The 17,500-nt window shown below is 40.5% G+C and overlaps 2 protein-coding genes across 3 annotated transcripts; both read left to right on the plus strand.

Moving 5' to 3' along the window:
* Positions 1 to 1,291: 1,291 nt before the first annotated feature.
* Positions 1,292 to 6,230, plus strand: LOC124394153 (presenilins-associated rhomboid-like protein, mitochondrial). The gene is made up of 10 exons (XM_046862258.1): positions 1,292 to 1,402; positions 2,595 to 2,784; positions 2,848 to 2,988; positions 3,064 to 3,112; positions 3,190 to 3,285; positions 3,859 to 4,008; positions 4,220 to 4,290; positions 5,555 to 5,656; positions 5,781 to 5,878; positions 5,977 to 6,230. The coding sequence occupies exons 1-10, from the start codon at positions 1,332 to 1,334 to the stop codon at positions 6,089 to 6,091; spliced, it is 1,083 nt and encodes a 360-aa protein (XP_046718214.1). The 5' UTR covers positions 1,292 to 1,331; the 3' UTR covers positions 6,092 to 6,230.
* Positions 6,231 to 9,880: 3,650 nt separating this feature from the next.
* On the plus strand, positions 9,881 to 17,240 carry cldn15lb (claudin 15-like b). Of its 2 annotated transcripts, XM_046862270.1 has the most exons (6): positions 9,881 to 9,974; positions 11,401 to 11,619; positions 14,592 to 14,756; positions 14,853 to 14,934; positions 16,144 to 16,257; positions 16,818 to 17,240. In XM_046862270.1, the coding sequence occupies exons 1-6, from the start codon at positions 9,923 to 9,925 to the stop codon at positions 16,903 to 16,905; spliced, it is 720 nt and encodes a 239-aa protein (XP_046718226.1). In that variant the 5' UTR covers positions 9,881 to 9,922; the 3' UTR covers positions 16,906 to 17,240. The 2 variants fall into 2 exon arrangements, with proteins under 2 accessions (XP_046718226.1, XP_046718227.1); XM_046862271.1 differs by lacking the exons at positions 9,881 to 9,974; positions 11,401 to 11,619 and adding an exon at positions 11,701 to 12,486.
* The last annotated feature ends 260 nt before the right edge of the window (positions 17,241 to 17,500 follow it).

Genomic DNA, 17,500 nt, shown 5'->3' on the forward strand with positions numbered 1-17,500 from the left:
GACGTCTAGACGACTGGGTCAGAGCATCTCCAAAACTGCAGCTCTGGTTCAATTTTATAATTTTTTTAAGAGTAAGTTTATTTTTTTAGCACTTTTCAGAACTTAAAATTAACAATTAATGTGAATGATGTGTATTTATCCATGATGAGAAGCCTGGGGTGACTGGGAGTGAATGTGGCAAAGAAGAACTCTCTAGATGAATAAAGAAAAAACCTTGAGAGGAACCAGACTCAAAAGGGGAACTCACCCAAATGAGGATGGGTTCCTCTTTTTTGAGTCTGGTTCCTCTTAAGGTTTTTTCCTCATTACAACACCAGTCACAATCCTGGTCTGCGGTGGTCAGTATCCATGAAAAGTGCTCCAAGAAAGGAAGGAACAGTGGTGAACCAGCAACAGGGTCACGAGCGGCCGAGGCTCATTGATGCATGTGAGGAGCGAAGGCTGGTCCTTGTGGTCCGATCGACCAGGCGAGCTCCTGAAGCTCAAACTGCTGAAGAAGTTCATGCTGTGGATGTTCCATGGGTCAGAACTGTTTAGTCAGCAAAAGGAGGACCAACACAACATTAAGCAGGTGGTCATAATGTTATATAGACTTTCTAATGATATGATAATGAAATAGCATTACAGTTATTTTTTAATAATATTTTCTTTTAAATGTATAAATCTGATTTTTTACAAAAATCCAAGTTATAAAATCAATTTTAAACAATACACAAATAAACCCTGTTTTTTATACACAAAAATGATGACAAACTTACAACACAGAAGAATAATTATAAAAAAGATTGCTTATTCAAATGATTCTGTGGTATTGTAATTTTTGAATAAATTTTACATTATTTAAAAAAAAAAAAACTATATTTACAGTAAACAAAAACAAACAAATAAATAAATAAATAAAAATGAAATGCAAATAACGGGCAAAAAAATGATGTGGAAGTGAAAATCAGTGAGAGATAATAAATAAATAATAAATAATTTATTGGACAAGTAAACAATAAATAAATAAATAAATAAATAAAATAGATTAACAAACAAATGAAAGAATTAATTAGTGTGTTTTTAGTAGTAGTAGTAGTAATAATAATAATAATAATAATAATAATAATAATAATAATAATAATAATAAATTGTTTCTTTTTTATTATTTTAATAAATGTTTTTTTTTTTACCCAAATTCTCCCTTAAAAATGTATAACACAAGTTTAACAATATCTCAGAATAAACAACATTTTAGGAAAGAGAGAAAAAAAAGCGATCTGAGCGCGATGAGGTAGGCGGAAGTGGGCGTGGTCTGCACGGGAACCCGGAAGTGGAGTGCGGCTGGGATCATGGCGTGGAGAGGGCGTGTAGTGCGGTGGGTTAAAGAGGATTTTATCACTCCAGCAAATCGGAGGCGCGGGTAAATATAATATTATATATAATATAATCATGGGATATTGGTGATGTGGTGGAACAGAAACCGGTTGTTTTTATCAGTATTTATTAATGCGCATTGTTTTTCTTGATGCTGGTTAATGTTATGACAGCGAGATCTTCCTGTGTGACCCCCAGGAGTTTTCTACATGTTTACACTTTACTTTCGTTTTAATTTCTCTCATAAATTCAATCCAGGTTTGATTTGCATCAAGCTTTTAATAATGGACATTGTCCTCGAACTAGCAATTGTATCGTCACAAGTGAGTCCCTTTGAATTTATCCCTAATGATGGACCTCAGGAGGAAGGAACCTTAAGAGGAACCAGACTCTAAAGGAACCCCATCCTCATCTGGTGCAAATGACAAATGCGTCCCTATGAGTTTATCGCGATGATTGGTTCAGTGGAGCGAAAAAACTTCCTGGGTCCTCATAAGGAAGAAAAACTTATAAGGACCCAGACTCCTCACTTGGGTTGCACGGGATGTCCAAAGTGTGAGATCCCCAACCAACAGGGTCACGTCCCAGGACCAGGCCGTGAAAGTGTTTTTCCAGGGACTTTCAAGAACATTCTATGAGTAAAATTGTGTGGTTTTGTCCTTTAAGACCCACAATGTACATCTACATACAGCACAATTTCAGGAAAAAAAAATCTTTTCTACACTTGAGCTGATTATTGAGTGCTAAACAAACATTTCTCAGAGAAGGAAGGAGGAGAAGAGGTGATAACGGAGAGAGAGAAAGCGACTGATCGATATTGACTATTGATTTTTGTGCCGTACGAGTTTCTGTGGGTCCCTGCTTTTAAAAGAAACTCAAATTGTAATTTTGACAGGAAGTGGCTGTGGTTTCATGCGCAAAACACAATTTCTGGTACGGACTCGGTCGGGACTGAGACTGCGCTCAAAGTGCCAAGTGGAGACTGAAAAAAATGTGCGTTCCGCCACTTAATACGTTTGTGAGGGAACTCAGATTGTAACTATGTTACGATCTCGGGACAAATACGTGCACCGTTACACCCTTAATCACTAGGGATTAAGCGAGTGGCTTCAAAAAGATGGATGGAAAATAAATCACCGCCTTCCGGCCAATCAGATTCAAGAATGCTGGGGTGCAATAACATTTGCACATTCTCATGTGATTCGTAGACGTAATGTATTTGTGTGTGTTGTTTTTAGGTTCGTTCTCGTACAACAGCAGAGATGCGGCTTTCGGAAAGCGGCAAAGAAGGTGGAGCCAAAGATGGAGGCGGAGCCAGTAGAGTTGGTACAAAAAAGAAGCGGGACTCCAGCAATAGAACCGCCCACTCCATCACAGCCTGAGAGGTCGCTGGGCAGAATGGTGAAGCCGCTGGTGTTCACTGTAGGGGTAGGTTAAAGAGTGAGTCAAAAAAGTGTGTGTGTGTGTGTGTAGTCACTAACTCCAGCTCAGTTTACAGGCTGCTCGTTCGGCATGGCAGCAATCTGGCAGTACGAGAGTCTGAAATCTCGCGTTCAGAGCTACTTCGACGAGGCGCAAGCTGATTGGCTGGACAAAATGCGGCAGCGGAAACATGGGGACATACGCAAACAGGTGCCTATACATGTGTGTGTGTTTGTGTGCGTGCGTGTGGATAAACATGCTAATGACGGTGTTTATTATCACTAGATCAATCAGTGGTGGAACAGTCTGAGTGAAGGACAGAGGAGTGTGACAGGTGAGAAACGAACACACACGCACGCAACATTCAGTATTTAACTTGTATTAGTTCTTTAATGAATGTGTGTGTTTCAGGCATCATAGCTGCGAACGCGCTGGTGTTTTGCTGTTGGAGAATTCCGTCTCTTCAGCGATCCATGGTGAAGTACTTCACCTCTAACCCCGCCTCCAGTGAGTAAAACATGCCTGTCAGTCAAACTCTGGGGGCGTGGTCTTCAACCACTCATTACAATCCCAACACACACTCGTCATAATCCCAACACACACTCGTTATAATCCCAACACACACTCTCTATAATCCCAACCCACACTCGTCATAATCCCAACACACACTCGTCATAATCCCAACACACTCGTTATAATCCCAACACACACTCTCTATAATCCCAACCCACACTCGTCATAATCCCAACACACACTCGTCATAATCCCAACCCACACTCGCTATAATCCCAACACACACTTGCTATAATCCCAACACACATTTGCTATAATCCCAACACACACTTGTCATAATCCCAACACACACTCGTCATAATCCCAACACACACTCGTCATAATCCCAACACACACTCGTCATAATCCCAACACAAACTCGTCATAATCTCAACACACACACCTTATAATATTAACACACACTTGTTATATTCCCAACACACACTTAATATACAATAATTCCAACACACACTAATTCATTATTAAAAAATTCTAAGTGTGTGTGTGTGTGTGTGTGTGTGTGTGTAGATGCACTGTGTTGGCCCATGCTGCTGTCCACTTTCAGCCACTACTCGTTCTTCCACATGGCTGCCAACATGTACGTCTTGTGGAGTTTCTCCTCCAGCGCAGTGAGCATGCTGGGAAAGGAGCAGTTCGTCGCCGTCTATCTGTCTGCAGGTAGGTGTGTGTGTGTGTCTGTCTGTCTGTCTGTCTGTCTGTCAAACACAATATTAGACATTTCAGCATGTCTCCTCCAGCATTAGGTAGTGCGACCTAAATTAGGATGCCGAATGAGACGGAGCCTTTCAAGTGTTAATGAAAACACTTAAACACAGAAAAGTGCAGTGTGACGTGATGATGATGATGATGATGATGATGTGTGTTCCAGGTGTAATCTCCTCATTTGCAAGCTACATGTGTAAAACACTAACAGGAAGGTTGGGGCCTTCGTTAGGAGCGGTGAGTGTGTCAAAGATCATCATTTTATCTTACACACACACACAAACTTTTTTCAGGGGATGCACAGCGATGCAGGATGCTTAGATAGAAGCCGCGGTTCCAAAGGTCACGTTTGATGTGACTGATTTAGAAGATCGATAGAATCAATATTGTTGGGTTTTTTGTTTGGTTTTCTTTTGACCAGCCTTTTCTTTTGATCACCATTTGTTTACACGCTAAACACAGGAGTCTTGTATGTTTTCTGAGACTTTCCTTCCTGTTTCTATGCAACAAACTGCAACAATTTGGACCGGAAGAAAGTCGGACGTAAAAAATTGCTTTTCTCTGTCTTGTTCTTCTGGTCACTGAAAAGAAAATCGGTCTTAAATTCCATCCTTAATGGTCGCAAAAAGTCTTAGATTTGACTTTGTGAAACCTGCAGAAACCCTGAAAGTAGTGATGGGAAGATTGGATCATTTTTGGATTATTTGTTCATCGAATTGAACGGATCTTTTTTTTTTGAGTAATTTATTTCATTTAATCCTTTAATCGCCTTCGTATCGTCTGCGGGAGTCACGTGACAAAAGAAGGAACCTCTCGAACTAGAAGAGTCGAGACATAAACCTTTATTCCCTGTACATAAAACACAGAGATTTCACGGAGATGAAGGAATCGCTCTTTGAGACGACTCATTCTTCTGAGTCACATTGAAGAGTCGTTTCAAATAAGCGAACCATCAACTGGAAGAAAAATGTGTAGAGTCCAAATGGGACCAGGAGGGATGAAGGATCAGACTCCCTCACCCCCACAGCCAAACATGGAGGTTGACGCTTAATGGTTTGGGGTTGTTTCCTAGCAGGGAGGGTTTGGATGTTTATTCTGGAAAGTGAAAGGAATCCTGAACCAATATGGCTCCCATTCCGTACTGCTAAGGAAGGAATTTTCAATAAAAAAAAAAAGTTCCTGGACCTTTATATATGACCTTGATTGTTGCATAGGAACTAAAGGAACGTGCACGTGTTTCTCGGAAACCACAAGATCACAGGCTCTGTAGATACAGTTTAAGATACTTTGTGGTTATAGAAGCGATAAAAGCTTTTTTTTGTTTCCTACTTGTGTCTTATGCCTTGTGATTGGTCAGTACAGCGAATTCGCCACTAGATGGTGCTACTGGTTAATTTTTTTTCTAAATAGAAATTCTTGCTTTATTTACAGTGATTTTATTTGTGTGTGTGTGTGTGTGTGTGTGTGTGTGTGTGTGTGTGTGTGTGTGCACGCATTTCAGTCTGGCGCTATAATGACCGTGCTCGCGGCAGTCTGCACGAAGATCCCTGAAGCCAAACTGGCCATTGTTTTCCTCCCGATGTACACCTTCACTGCAGGAAATGTGAGATTCTCTGTCTCTTTCTATCTCACACACACACACACACACACACACACACACACACACACACACACAAGTAACCCAAAGATCCTAAGTACAAAACCTTTTTTTTCTTTTTTTGATTTAGGCCCTGAAAGCCATCGTCGCCCTGGATGCAGCAGGTTTGATTATGGGATGGCGCTTTTTTGACCACGCTGCTCATTTAGGAGGTGCTCTGTTTGGCATGTACGTGAAACACGGACACAAAAATACATCCAGATTACGGTTGATCATTTTGTTAATTGTGTGTGTGTGTGTGTGTGTGTTTGTGTGTGTGTATAAAGCTGGTACATCTTCTACGGCCACGAGATGATCTGGAAGAACCGCGAGCCGCTGGTGAAACTGTGGCACAACTTCAGAACGCGAGGACCCGGCACAGGCGGAAACGGCTCCCTCTAGAGCATCGTGGAGGGAAAATCTATATAATAAACACGTTTATTTAGGAGCATGTGTGTGCGTGTGCGCGTGAATGAGCTGCGAATAAATTAATTTCCATTTGTTCTTTCGGACTATAAAATAAAAGGTTTATTACGCCGTGTCAGTTTCTCTGTTTTTGTTTTTGTTGTATGTTGAACTCACTGAGGATGTCATTATGGCTTTTAGAGCAGCCGACCAATCAGAAGCATCGCTCGAATTTTTAACAGTGAAATTTTTTTAACATGTTAATGATGTCATAATGCCTTTTAAAGCAGCCGACCAATCAGAAGCATCGTTAAAAATTCGTCAGTGGAAATTGTTGACCTTGTTGATGATGTCATAATGGCTTTTGGAGCAGCCAACCAATTAGAAGCAGTACTCATTTTTATTTATTTATTTTTTTATTCAATATAAAAAGGAGAATTTTTTTTTACTGTTTTTCAGCATCATAAAAAGAAAATGACATTTTCTCCATTTTGCTAATCACACAATGTGTTCTTCAACATCACAATACCAAATCTCTTGTTCTCCGTCTTATATAAGTTCTTCTAGTAGAGACAACAATATGTCCCATTTGGACTTAACAGAACTTTTTGTTCAGTCCAAACGTAATTGTCCATTTCTTGTTTTTTACCAAGTTCCCATTAGGGGGCGCCACAGCGGATCATCCGTCTCCATCCCCCCTGTCCACTACATCTGCCTCTTTCAAACCAACTACCTGCATGTCTTCCCTCACCACATCCATAAACCTCCTCCTTGGTCTTCCTCTTTTCCTTCTTCCTGGTGTCTCCATCCTCAGCATTCTCCTACTGATATACCCCATGTCCCTCATCTGCACATGTCCAAACGTTTTTTCTACCACGTTTGTGGCATTAAAAAAAGGACATCCATGTGTCTCAAAAACTATAAAAGAGAAATGTTTCTAATTTTATTTCAATCTGAAGAAAAGCACGCAGTTAAAAAAAAAAATGTAAATAAAGGGATAATTTTTTGTCTGAATACGTCACAGGATTGAACAATGTCTCTCTACTTCAATCAAATCTATGACTGTAATTGAAACCAGCAGTATTGAAGGACACTGTAAAGCTTGTGTGTGTGTTTGTGTGTGTGTGTGTGTGTGTGTGTGTGTGTGTGTGTGTGTGTGTGTGTGTAAATTGCTGTATTATTCAGGGTTTCAGTTGAGGAACTTTGATCCCAGTTAAATGTAAATGATTGACCATGATCTCACACACACACACACACACACACACACACACACCGTCCTCTTTCACCTCTTTATATCTTTATAACGTCATTATATGATATAATAAACCACTGCATTCCCTCAATGCTAGAAACAAAATAATAGGTTTTGGATGAAGGTTTAGAGATTATGGTGTTGCTATGGAAACCACAGGAAAAATCAAAGAGAACAATCTGACATGCTGTTTGTATTGAATGTTGTCCCGTTTTTGACATAAAAACAAAACCTTGAACACTAATAGTTACACTCTAATATGGACAAAAGGTTGTGGACACCTGACCATTAGATTGCTTCTTTATGAACGTCCCATTCCACTTATAATGACCTCCACTCTTTTGGGAAGATGTTCCACTGGATGTGGAGATTGGTGAGATTTTCTTCAACCACAAGGGTGTTATTAAAGGCAAGTGAGGTGGTGTTCATACATCCCAAAGGGGTTCAATAAGGCTGGAGCTCTATAGAAGGAAGATCTTCCACTACAACCAATAATAACCATATCTTCATGCAGCTCCAAGAACCGCATATGGCTTGAAATGTCAGGTGTCCTAATCCTTTTTTTTATATATAGTGTAGGTATCAAATGTACAATTCGACAACTACAATAAAACTTGTGATTGTTGCGTTATAAGAAAAATCAGCATTAGCCTGAACGGCTTTGTAGGAACATTTGGAAAAGGAAGGTGTCCCAATACTTTTGGAAATATAGAGTATAGTTTCGATATGAAAAGTGCAGCTTGAGGATTAGGCTTTAGGGATTGTAAGTCACATTCATAGAAGTTTTGAGGGCTTCATTGACTCTGATGCTGATGTATCACCATGGTATCTCCATATATTACACACACGAGGTTTGGGTCATGTGACCTGCCTGGAGAGAGACGACATCATCAATTACTGTTTGTCACCAAGTAAAGACACTTTCAAGGAATGTTTGTTTAGCACTCATTAATAATTAACCGAAGTGTGGAAATTCTGTTTTTTTTTCTGAAATGCTGTCATATGTAAATTCGTAGGGTGTAACGCACATTTTGTGCCACCCAGATGAGTCCCTTTAGAGTCTTGTTTCTCTCAGGGGTTCTTTCTCATGAGATCTCAGGGAGTTGTAATGCTACTTTTTTGCCACTGGATAATGACTGGCTCAGTCATTAGGGTCAGGAAATAGGGATCTTATGCATCTTCATAACTGAGGCCGATGCAATTTGCATTTTGATGCATAGTCAACGATACGATACATTAAAGATACATATGAAGTAGCTACCGATGCGATTTCTATTCGATTCAACACAATGCAATTAAATGCGATACGACGCAATGGCCAAAAATAGGACGCTATGCAATTCAACATGGTACCAAAAGTTCATACTTTTAGCAAATCATACATGTAAATAGATTCAAATAAAACCAGAAGTCCGTTTACTGTTATGACTTCAGGAAGTTACAGCTCTACCTCTGCCATGTTAATCTGTATTCTATGTGACTCTCAGGACACGTCTCGGTCTCGGGAAGCGTTGCGATACGTCATGTTCACGTAGCGCCAGCGTTGCTGATAGAATGCGTTTGGGAAAAGAGGAGAAATCGATTTACATATCAAATATGGTCACAAATTATTAGTCACTTTCTAAATAATAAAAGTATAGAACATCTACTAATAATTATTTATGAATAAATCGGTTTTCCTAAAATTTGTTCGAAACAATGCATTGTGATGCAAACGCCAACTATCCGAAGCGCACTTTTTCAAATCGATGCATCACATTGTTAACTTTGATGCCATCGCACCGATGCGAATCGCTGAATCTTATAATCCCAAGTAGGGAGTCTGGGTCCTCTCAAAGGTTCTTCCTCATGAGGTCTCAGGGAGTTTTTCCTTGCCACACTGATCACTGGTTTAATCATTAGGAATGAAGTCATATGGATGAACATATATACAGTGGAACCTCGATACTCGCGACCTCGATAGTTGGCGACTTTTTATTTGAAACCGGACTCGCAAAAAATTATGGTTCGCCAGAAGCCACGCGAGAAGGCAAGAAAGTTTGTACTAATTAATGACAAAAATGTTTGTTACAATTTTATAATTGTAGTATTCGTTTAAAGTTGTGAATAAAACATTCATGATGAGTAAATCCAAATTTTTGTTGAGTTTACAGTACGGTACTTGCATAATTCCCCTTGATAAAGGAACCATCAAAAGTCAAAACCTCGCAATTTAGAACGTAACCCCACGAGTATCGAGGTTGCGCTGTACTTTGCAATCGATCTCATTCTGTAAAGCTGCTGTCCATAGCGCTATACAAATTGAATCGTCAAATTGACAAATTGAAAATTCATGACTAATTCAAGATGGACCTGGTTTTGGAACCGTTTCCGAATTAATTGTAGCGGTTGGGGGTCAGCGGTAGGGTACCTACACGGTTCTAGGAGTTGTTGGAGTTTGTTGTGGTTCGTTGTGACGGGCTTATAAAAAGTGTCCTGCACACCACATGTAGCCCTTCTGAACAAAATTCACCATGTTTAGTTGCTCCATTTAAGGGGTTCACTGACCCAAAGCCAATATTAACACAGTGACTTGCATGCCTCGAGGCAGAGACCGACTCACACACATTCAGGAGACTGATCGAGCAGGTACGCTTCATAATTTCACCTTAAAACTCGTTCTGCATTGGCTGATTATATTGTTGTTGCTTTATTGAATTAAACCTACATTATAGTCATAAAACATGCTAAATAAAATTCATACTTAGCCTTCGCTATTATAAGATCTAAGTTTCTCTAAGAGCTAGCATTAGCTTTTTTTTGTCCTTTCTTGACTTGTTTTCCCGAGTTATCATTAGTCATCTATAGGACCCTTCTTTTATACAGTAAGAATGGGCCTCAAGATCAATTCAAAATGGCTTTACAGGTTTCAGCTACATGCTTACAGGAGCTAGTAAACGTCTCACGTGTTTCTGGTGATGTGTGATGGTAGTTTAATGGTGTATATTTGAAATTGGTTCCTGATGTCAAAATGGAACCGAAGGAAAATTCTTTAAGACAAAAGTTATATCTGTAAGCATTAAGGAATGGGATTAGAAATTATGGGATTGAATTAGAAATTGGGGATTGGGATTAGAGGTTATGGAATTGGAAATCAGGGGTCGGTATTAGAGGTTATGAGATTGAAAATCAGGGGTTGGGTTTAAAGGTTATGAAATAGGTTAAGAAATTAGGGGTTTGAATTAGAAATTGTGAGATTGGATTAAATATTTTGGGGTTGGGATAGATATTATGAGATTTGATTAGAAATTATGGGATGGGATTAATGGTTATGAGATGGATCAGATTAGATTGGTGTTTTTTTAATGGGATTAGAAATGAGTTAGGTTTGGGATTGAAGGCTATTCGATAGAGGTTATAGTTTGGAACGGAAATTAGGGGTGGGGATTAAAGAATATGAAATTGGATTAAAAATTAGGGGTTTGAATTAGAGTTTACAAGCTAGGAATACATGGGATAAGAGGTTATGTGTTTGGATTGGAAATCAGGGGTTGGATTATTGATTGATGGCTAGGATTAGAGGTTATGAGAAAGGAATAGATGGGATTAGAGGTTATGAGATTGTATTGGCAATAAGGGATTGGGATTAGGGATTATGACATGATATTAGAATTTAGGGAATAGGATTAGAGGTTGTGGGATGGGATCAGATTATGTTGCATTTAAAGGTTATGAAATGGGGTTAGACATTAGGGGTTGGGATTAGAGATTATGAGATGTGAAGCAAAATTTTGGGCTGAGGTATGATATTAGATTTGAAATGAGGGGTTGGGATTATAAATGAAGTTTTACAGACTAGGGGGTACGACTAATGATTAGATAAGATTAATAGATGGAATCGGAGATTATTGGTTGGGATTAGTGACAAAATCATTGAGATTAGACACTGGAGGTTTGAAATACATTTCCAGATTTTCTGAAAGGGTTAGATATCAGGGCCACTCGGTTTCAGTTTTGGGTTATCCTATTATATTTCCTTTCAATTTCTTTCTCGGTTTTCTGCCTTTCTTCACAGTGATGGCGGAGGTAATGGTGGAGGTGATGGGCGTATTCCTGGCCATTATCGGTTGGTGTTTGGAGTCGAGCAGCACGAACTCAGCTGTGTGGCGAATACACAGCAAAGCTGACTCGCTGATAAAGAGCAGCTCGCTGTATGAAGGCCTGTGGAAGAGCTGTAGCTCCAACAACATGGGGGTGCAGTGTGTGACCCACCCCACCACACTGGGGCTCCCTGGTGCGACACCCACCCACTCTCACACATACAAACACCACACACACCACACAAAAAACTTCCATCTGTTCCAATATGTCCTACTGAAAAACACGACAGTTGCAACAGGTTAGTGACATCATACTCGATTGTGATTCGCTGACCAACAAAGCTAAGCTCCACCCACAGGAACATGTGTCACCCTTCGCAAATCATGTGATCGCACTGATAAGAAATATCATAAACCTTTACAGGTCACACACTTCATCGAAACTTACATTCGCTTCCTCTTGCATCATCCTCATCACAATCATCCTGTTCTTCCTAACCGTTGTCGTAGTAACCGCTCAGGTTTATAGGTTTATGGCCCTTTGAGTAAAGTCCTCATAACACACACAGACACACACACTAACAGAGGAGACTGTTGGAGCATTTGTACATTTTGCCTGCCGTGTCTGTAGTGTGTTAATGTTAAGTGTGTTGTTGGCTTGGACAATATGTGCTAGGTTTTTTGTGTGTGGGTGTATGTGAGAGAGTGTGTGTGTGTGCTAGTTCTGTTCTAGCATTAGCCTGTGGATTTGTTAACACTCAGGGCCTGTTTGTCGACGGAGCTGTGGTGTTTGTATGTGTTAGCTTTCTAGCTGTTTTGCGTATGTGTGTGTGAGAGCGAGATCATGTCGATGGCGGTAGAGCTCTTGGGCTTTATGATGTGCGTTGGTGGATGGCTGCTGAGCGGCATGAGTTTAGCCAATAATTATTGGCGTGTCTCGTCGTTCGAGGGCAGCGTGATCATTTCCACGCGCCAGTACGAGAACCTGTGGCAGGCGTGCGCGGAGTCCAGCACGGGCATCACAAACTGCAGACTCTTCGAGTCCATGCTCGCTCTGAATGGTAACACACACACACACACATAAACACACACACATACACATACAGGTTTACAATTCAGATACCACTATTCTTGCAAACTTTGAATTTGCTTCCTAATGCAATCATTCAGAAATTGCCAAAAAAAAGTCTACTGTTGCATTTACTGGTTTCTTTACTTTCCCACTGTCTAGCGTTGAATCGCTTAATATTGGAGGTACCAATGAGTTTGTTCAGTCAGATCACCCGTCCTTCCGTTTTCAATGTTAGCTAGTTATGCTAGTTTTGAAGCAGGTACCTCTTTTATTTCTTTGCTTCAGACAAAACTTTTTGACTTCTAACTCATGGCTCTTTCACAAACAGGCCTTTGTAGTGCAACAAAAAAAGAAAAATAGATATCAAAAATGCAACTCTACCTCTGCCATGTTAATCTTCATTCTACGTGACTCTCAGGACACGCCTCGGTCTCTGTAGCGTTGCGATACGTCGTATTTACATAGTAGCAGTGGTGGTGAAATCAATCTACATAGAAAATAACTTTCTTTCGACTTCTCCCATTAGGGGTCGCCACAGCGGACCATCCGCATGTTTGATTTGGCACATGTTTTTACGCTGGATGCCCTTCCTAACGCAACCCTCCCCATTTATCCGGGCTTGGGACCAGCACTAAGGCTTGTGCAACCTTAATGGCTGTGGTTCCCTGACCGTGGATCGAACCCGGGCCGCAGCGGTGAGAGCGCCGCATCCTAACCACTAGACCACCAGGGAACCAATCTACACAGAAAATATTGCTCACAAATTTTTGGTCACTTTTTATTACTTTTGATTGGTCACATCGGTAACTTTTATGTCGATACAAATTGGTAAACCTGAACATCCCTACCAGCTATATATATATGAACAAAGGTTTGTGGACACCCGATTATAAAATTGGTATGTGCTTTTTGAACATCGCATTCTACATTCTTCATTTGCTGTTAAAATATCCTCCATTCTTCCGGGGAGATGTTCAACTAGATTTGTGGAGATTTCCGCCCATTCAGCCAATAGGGTGCAGTCAATAGGGTTGAGGTCAGAGCTCTAAAGCAGGAGATCTTCCATTCCAAACCATTACTTATAATCTTATACTCCAGTACTCATGTTAGTTCTCACTCTCCAGTGTTCTGTATTGTTGAAAGATTTATGATCAAACTCTTGATGTCACCCAAATGAGGATGGGTTCCCCTTTTGAGTCTGGTTCATCTCAAGGTTTCTTCCTCATTACATCTAAGGGAGTTTTTCCTTGCCACAGTCGCCATGGCTTGCTCATCAGGGATAAATGCACACTATCCACCTTGACTGTTGATTTCTTTAAAGCTGCTTTGAGACAATGTCTGTTGTGAAAAGCGCAATAGAAATAAACTTGACTTGACTTGACATGTATCTTCATGGAGCTGGCTCATGCTCATGCAAGTAGTGAGTTAGGACCTTTGTGAGCTAATATAAAGGTTTATAGATGCTAGATTACAAACTCAAGATAAATCAGACTACAACTCTTGTTTTTTACAAAGCAAACTTGGTAAGTGCTAATTTAAGTGTTTCAGGAAGATGTAGGTCTTCAAACGTCGCTTAAAGATAACCAGGGACTCTCAGTCTCTTTCTATCAGGTTCTTGCCGTCCTATTTGTCAGTTGCTCTCAACCGGTTTGTGATTCCCAATTGAAAACAATTTGTATGTGCTGTCTAGTTAGGATGAATGCCATCCCCTGTGTCTGTCTTTCCTGTCAGTTTTCTAGCAATTCTGATCTTCCGACTGAGGAAAACGTTTGAATGAACCTTTCAATTCTGTTACATTGCCACATGGAGCAGCAGGAGGAACAGTTTGAAAAAGAGGAATTTGACATGACTCAAAGAATGGAAGTGTTACCTTCTCCGTTTGGTAACTGATAGCTGATAGGGGGAGACCTGGCTGATGGGTGGGGCTTCAATTTATGGAGAAAATGGGGGGGGGCGATCTATTGATTGTATTGTTCATAGTACATGTAAATAAATACATTGTGTGTATTTATTATAGAGTTGTTACACAGTTTTCATCCTTAATGTATTATTGTGTGTGTGTGTGTGTGTGTGTGTGTGTGTGTGTGTGTGTAGCCCATGTACAGGCATGTCGTGCTTTAATGATCATAGCGCTGTTGCTTGGAATTGCCTCCATCTTCCTTTCGGTCCTGGGTCTGAAGTGCACCAAACTGGGCAGCATGAAGGATACGAGTAAAGGACGACTCACACTCACGGCTGGATTGATGTTCATATTGTCTGGTGTGTAACACATAACCACACACACACACACACACACACACACACACACACACACACATATAGTAATAGATGTGCTTAATATTTTGTGTCTTTTAGGCTTGTGTGTGCTCACGGCTGTGTCGTGGTACGCGTCGCGCATCGTTCAGGAGTTTAACGACCCCTTCTACGTTGGAACAAAGTGAGCACACACACACACACACACACACACAAACACACAAACACTGTTTCCCTCTAAACGATCCTAATGTGAAATTGTATTGAGGGGGGAAAAAAATCACACAATTGCTGAATTCTGCTCATTTTTGGAAGGAGTCTCAATATATTAAGCTGCGATATTGCACTTTTCAAAGAGAAAGAAAGACAAGAAACTGTTGTTGGAACGACTGTAATTGAGCACTTCATCATTTTCCTCTGAACTTAAAATGCAACCACGGATGGAGGAAGCGTTCCAAGCTTTGGGGAATCGTTTTGGGATTATGGGAAATCAGGAGCTGGTGTAAGGAAATCATCAGCGTCACGCTGGTAACTGTAACATCATCGGGTCATCTTATTGCTGTTTGTTCTTCTGTAACTATAGTAACCTGGGTGAAAGGTTCATAGACAACAATAACTTAACGATAAGAGCAGCTGTACACACTGGTTATGGGCTCTATGGACGCCAGGAAAGAGGCGAAGAAACAAGACGGTGGAATGAAAGTAGTTAAAAATAAGGACGAAGGAAACGTTAAATTTTCTGGATGGAAGCAAGAGACAGATAAATCCTGATATATAACATGGTCTAAGAGGTAGGAGCACCGATTTACATCATGGACTGTAATTCAGAACAAAGAGAAAACGTATAATTTTTCGTGAGGCTGGGCAAATCTGTAGCATCCAGACAATCCTCACGTGTGATTTGAACATGTTGCTGACAAGTTAGTCCCCGGACTTCTGACATTCAGACTTCAGAAGTCTGCCAAAAACTCTGTCAGCGTGCCATGGACAACAATTCCTTCTTGTCGAGGATCATTACCAGTAACGAACAGTATCACCTTGAGACGTAGCAACAGTCTTCACAGCGGAAGAGCCCATCATCTCCACGATTGGAAAAAGGCGAGCCAGGTCCGCAGCTCGACCGAGTGCATGTTCATCGTCTTTTTTGGCATTGGTGACATTGCGCATTCAGAATTTGTCCCCAGGGCCCAGACCATCAATAGCGAGTTCTACTGCCAGGTTTTAGGGCATCTGACGGAGGAGGTTCTGTGAAAGTGACCGTATCCAAGCATTGCTTGTCTCCAAGCTTTTTGATTCCACCTCATATATCACTGTATATAGTATTTTATGGTGTATAACGTGTGTGTGTGTGTGTGTGTGTGTGTGTGTGTGTGTGTGTGTTGTGTGTGTGTAGATCTGAGCTAGGCACTGGTCTTTATTTGGGTTGGGCGGCCGCAGTGTGCGTGATTATGGGAGGAGCCATGCTGTGTGGATCGTTCAAGAGAGCAAGATCACCCAAACCTGCAAGGTGTGTATTCCACACATACACTATCTGAAAAACCACCTTATTTTTTTCAGCCATTTTTCCTTTTTCACCAAAATGTTTCCACGAATTTGGAGGCACACAATTGTATCAGACGTCTCTAAATGCTGTGGCATGAAATTTTCCTTCACTTGAGCTACATCACCCACACCTGTTCCATCATGACTGTGTATCTGTCTGTGTATCTGTCTGTGTTTGTGTCTGTGTCTGTGTCTGGGCTTTGTGTCTGTGTCTCTGTCTGTGTCTGTGTCTGGGCTTTGTGTCTGTGTCTGTGTCTCTGTCTGTGTTTGTGTCAGTGTCTGGGTTTTGTGTCTCTGTCTGTGTCTCTGTCTGTGTTTGTGTCTGTGTCTGTGTCTGGGCTTTGTGTCTGTGTCTGTGTCTGGGCTTTGTAGCTTTTGTAAATGTTTTCCATTCTACGAAAACATTGAAGCACAACTTGGTACATGATAGTGATAACAAAGAAAGCAATCTGAAAGCAATGAAGTGTCCAGAGTAATAATTGTGTATGTGTGTGTGTGTGTGTGTGTGTGTTTGTGTCGGTGTAGTGGTTACAGGTATAAGTCATCAGCCAATCAACAGATCTATAAAGCAGGCCCTCAGACGGAAAGCAGCAGCTCCAGAGCATACGTCTGAACCGATTCCATTGTCACACCAAGTGGAAAATACGAACTCGTCAACAGAAATGAACACATGCAGTGTGTGAAACAGGGATTGTGGGTAGTTTGTGGACACTTGATGTCCTTGTGTTGGTAAAATATATGCATTTTTGTGAAATTGAGTGTTCTCGTCTCGCTTGTGCTTTAGAATTGGGGTTGTTTTCGTGTTCGTTTGTTGAGTGGGATTTTATGTGTGCATATTTTTTTTTTCTTTTGTATTTGAGATGAATAAATTTGAATGGATCGACTTCGCCATCTGGTGTCTGTTATAATAAACGTGACTGCCTGGGAAAATAAATGAATAAATAAATATTTTATTGTCTATTTTTATTGCGTTATTGAGAATAAATCATAACACTGTCCTTTGTGTCTGTTTGCTCTGCCTGTGTCTGACCTTCTAGTTCTCTTTATCTTTATGTCTATCTGACTGCCCTTCTCTGAGTGTGTCTATCTATCTATCTATCTATCTATCTATCTATCTATCTATCTATCTATCTATCTATCTATCTATCTATCTATCTATCTATATATTATAATAATAAAACTGTCCTTTTGTTTGTGTTTTTGTTGCT

This window comes from Silurus meridionalis, chromosome 12, assembly GCF_014805685.1.
Source record: "Silurus meridionalis isolate SWU-2019-XX chromosome 12, ASM1480568v1, whole genome shotgun sequence".
NCBI classification, from domain to species: Eukaryota; Metazoa; Chordata; class Actinopteri; order Siluriformes; family Siluridae; genus Silurus; species Silurus meridionalis.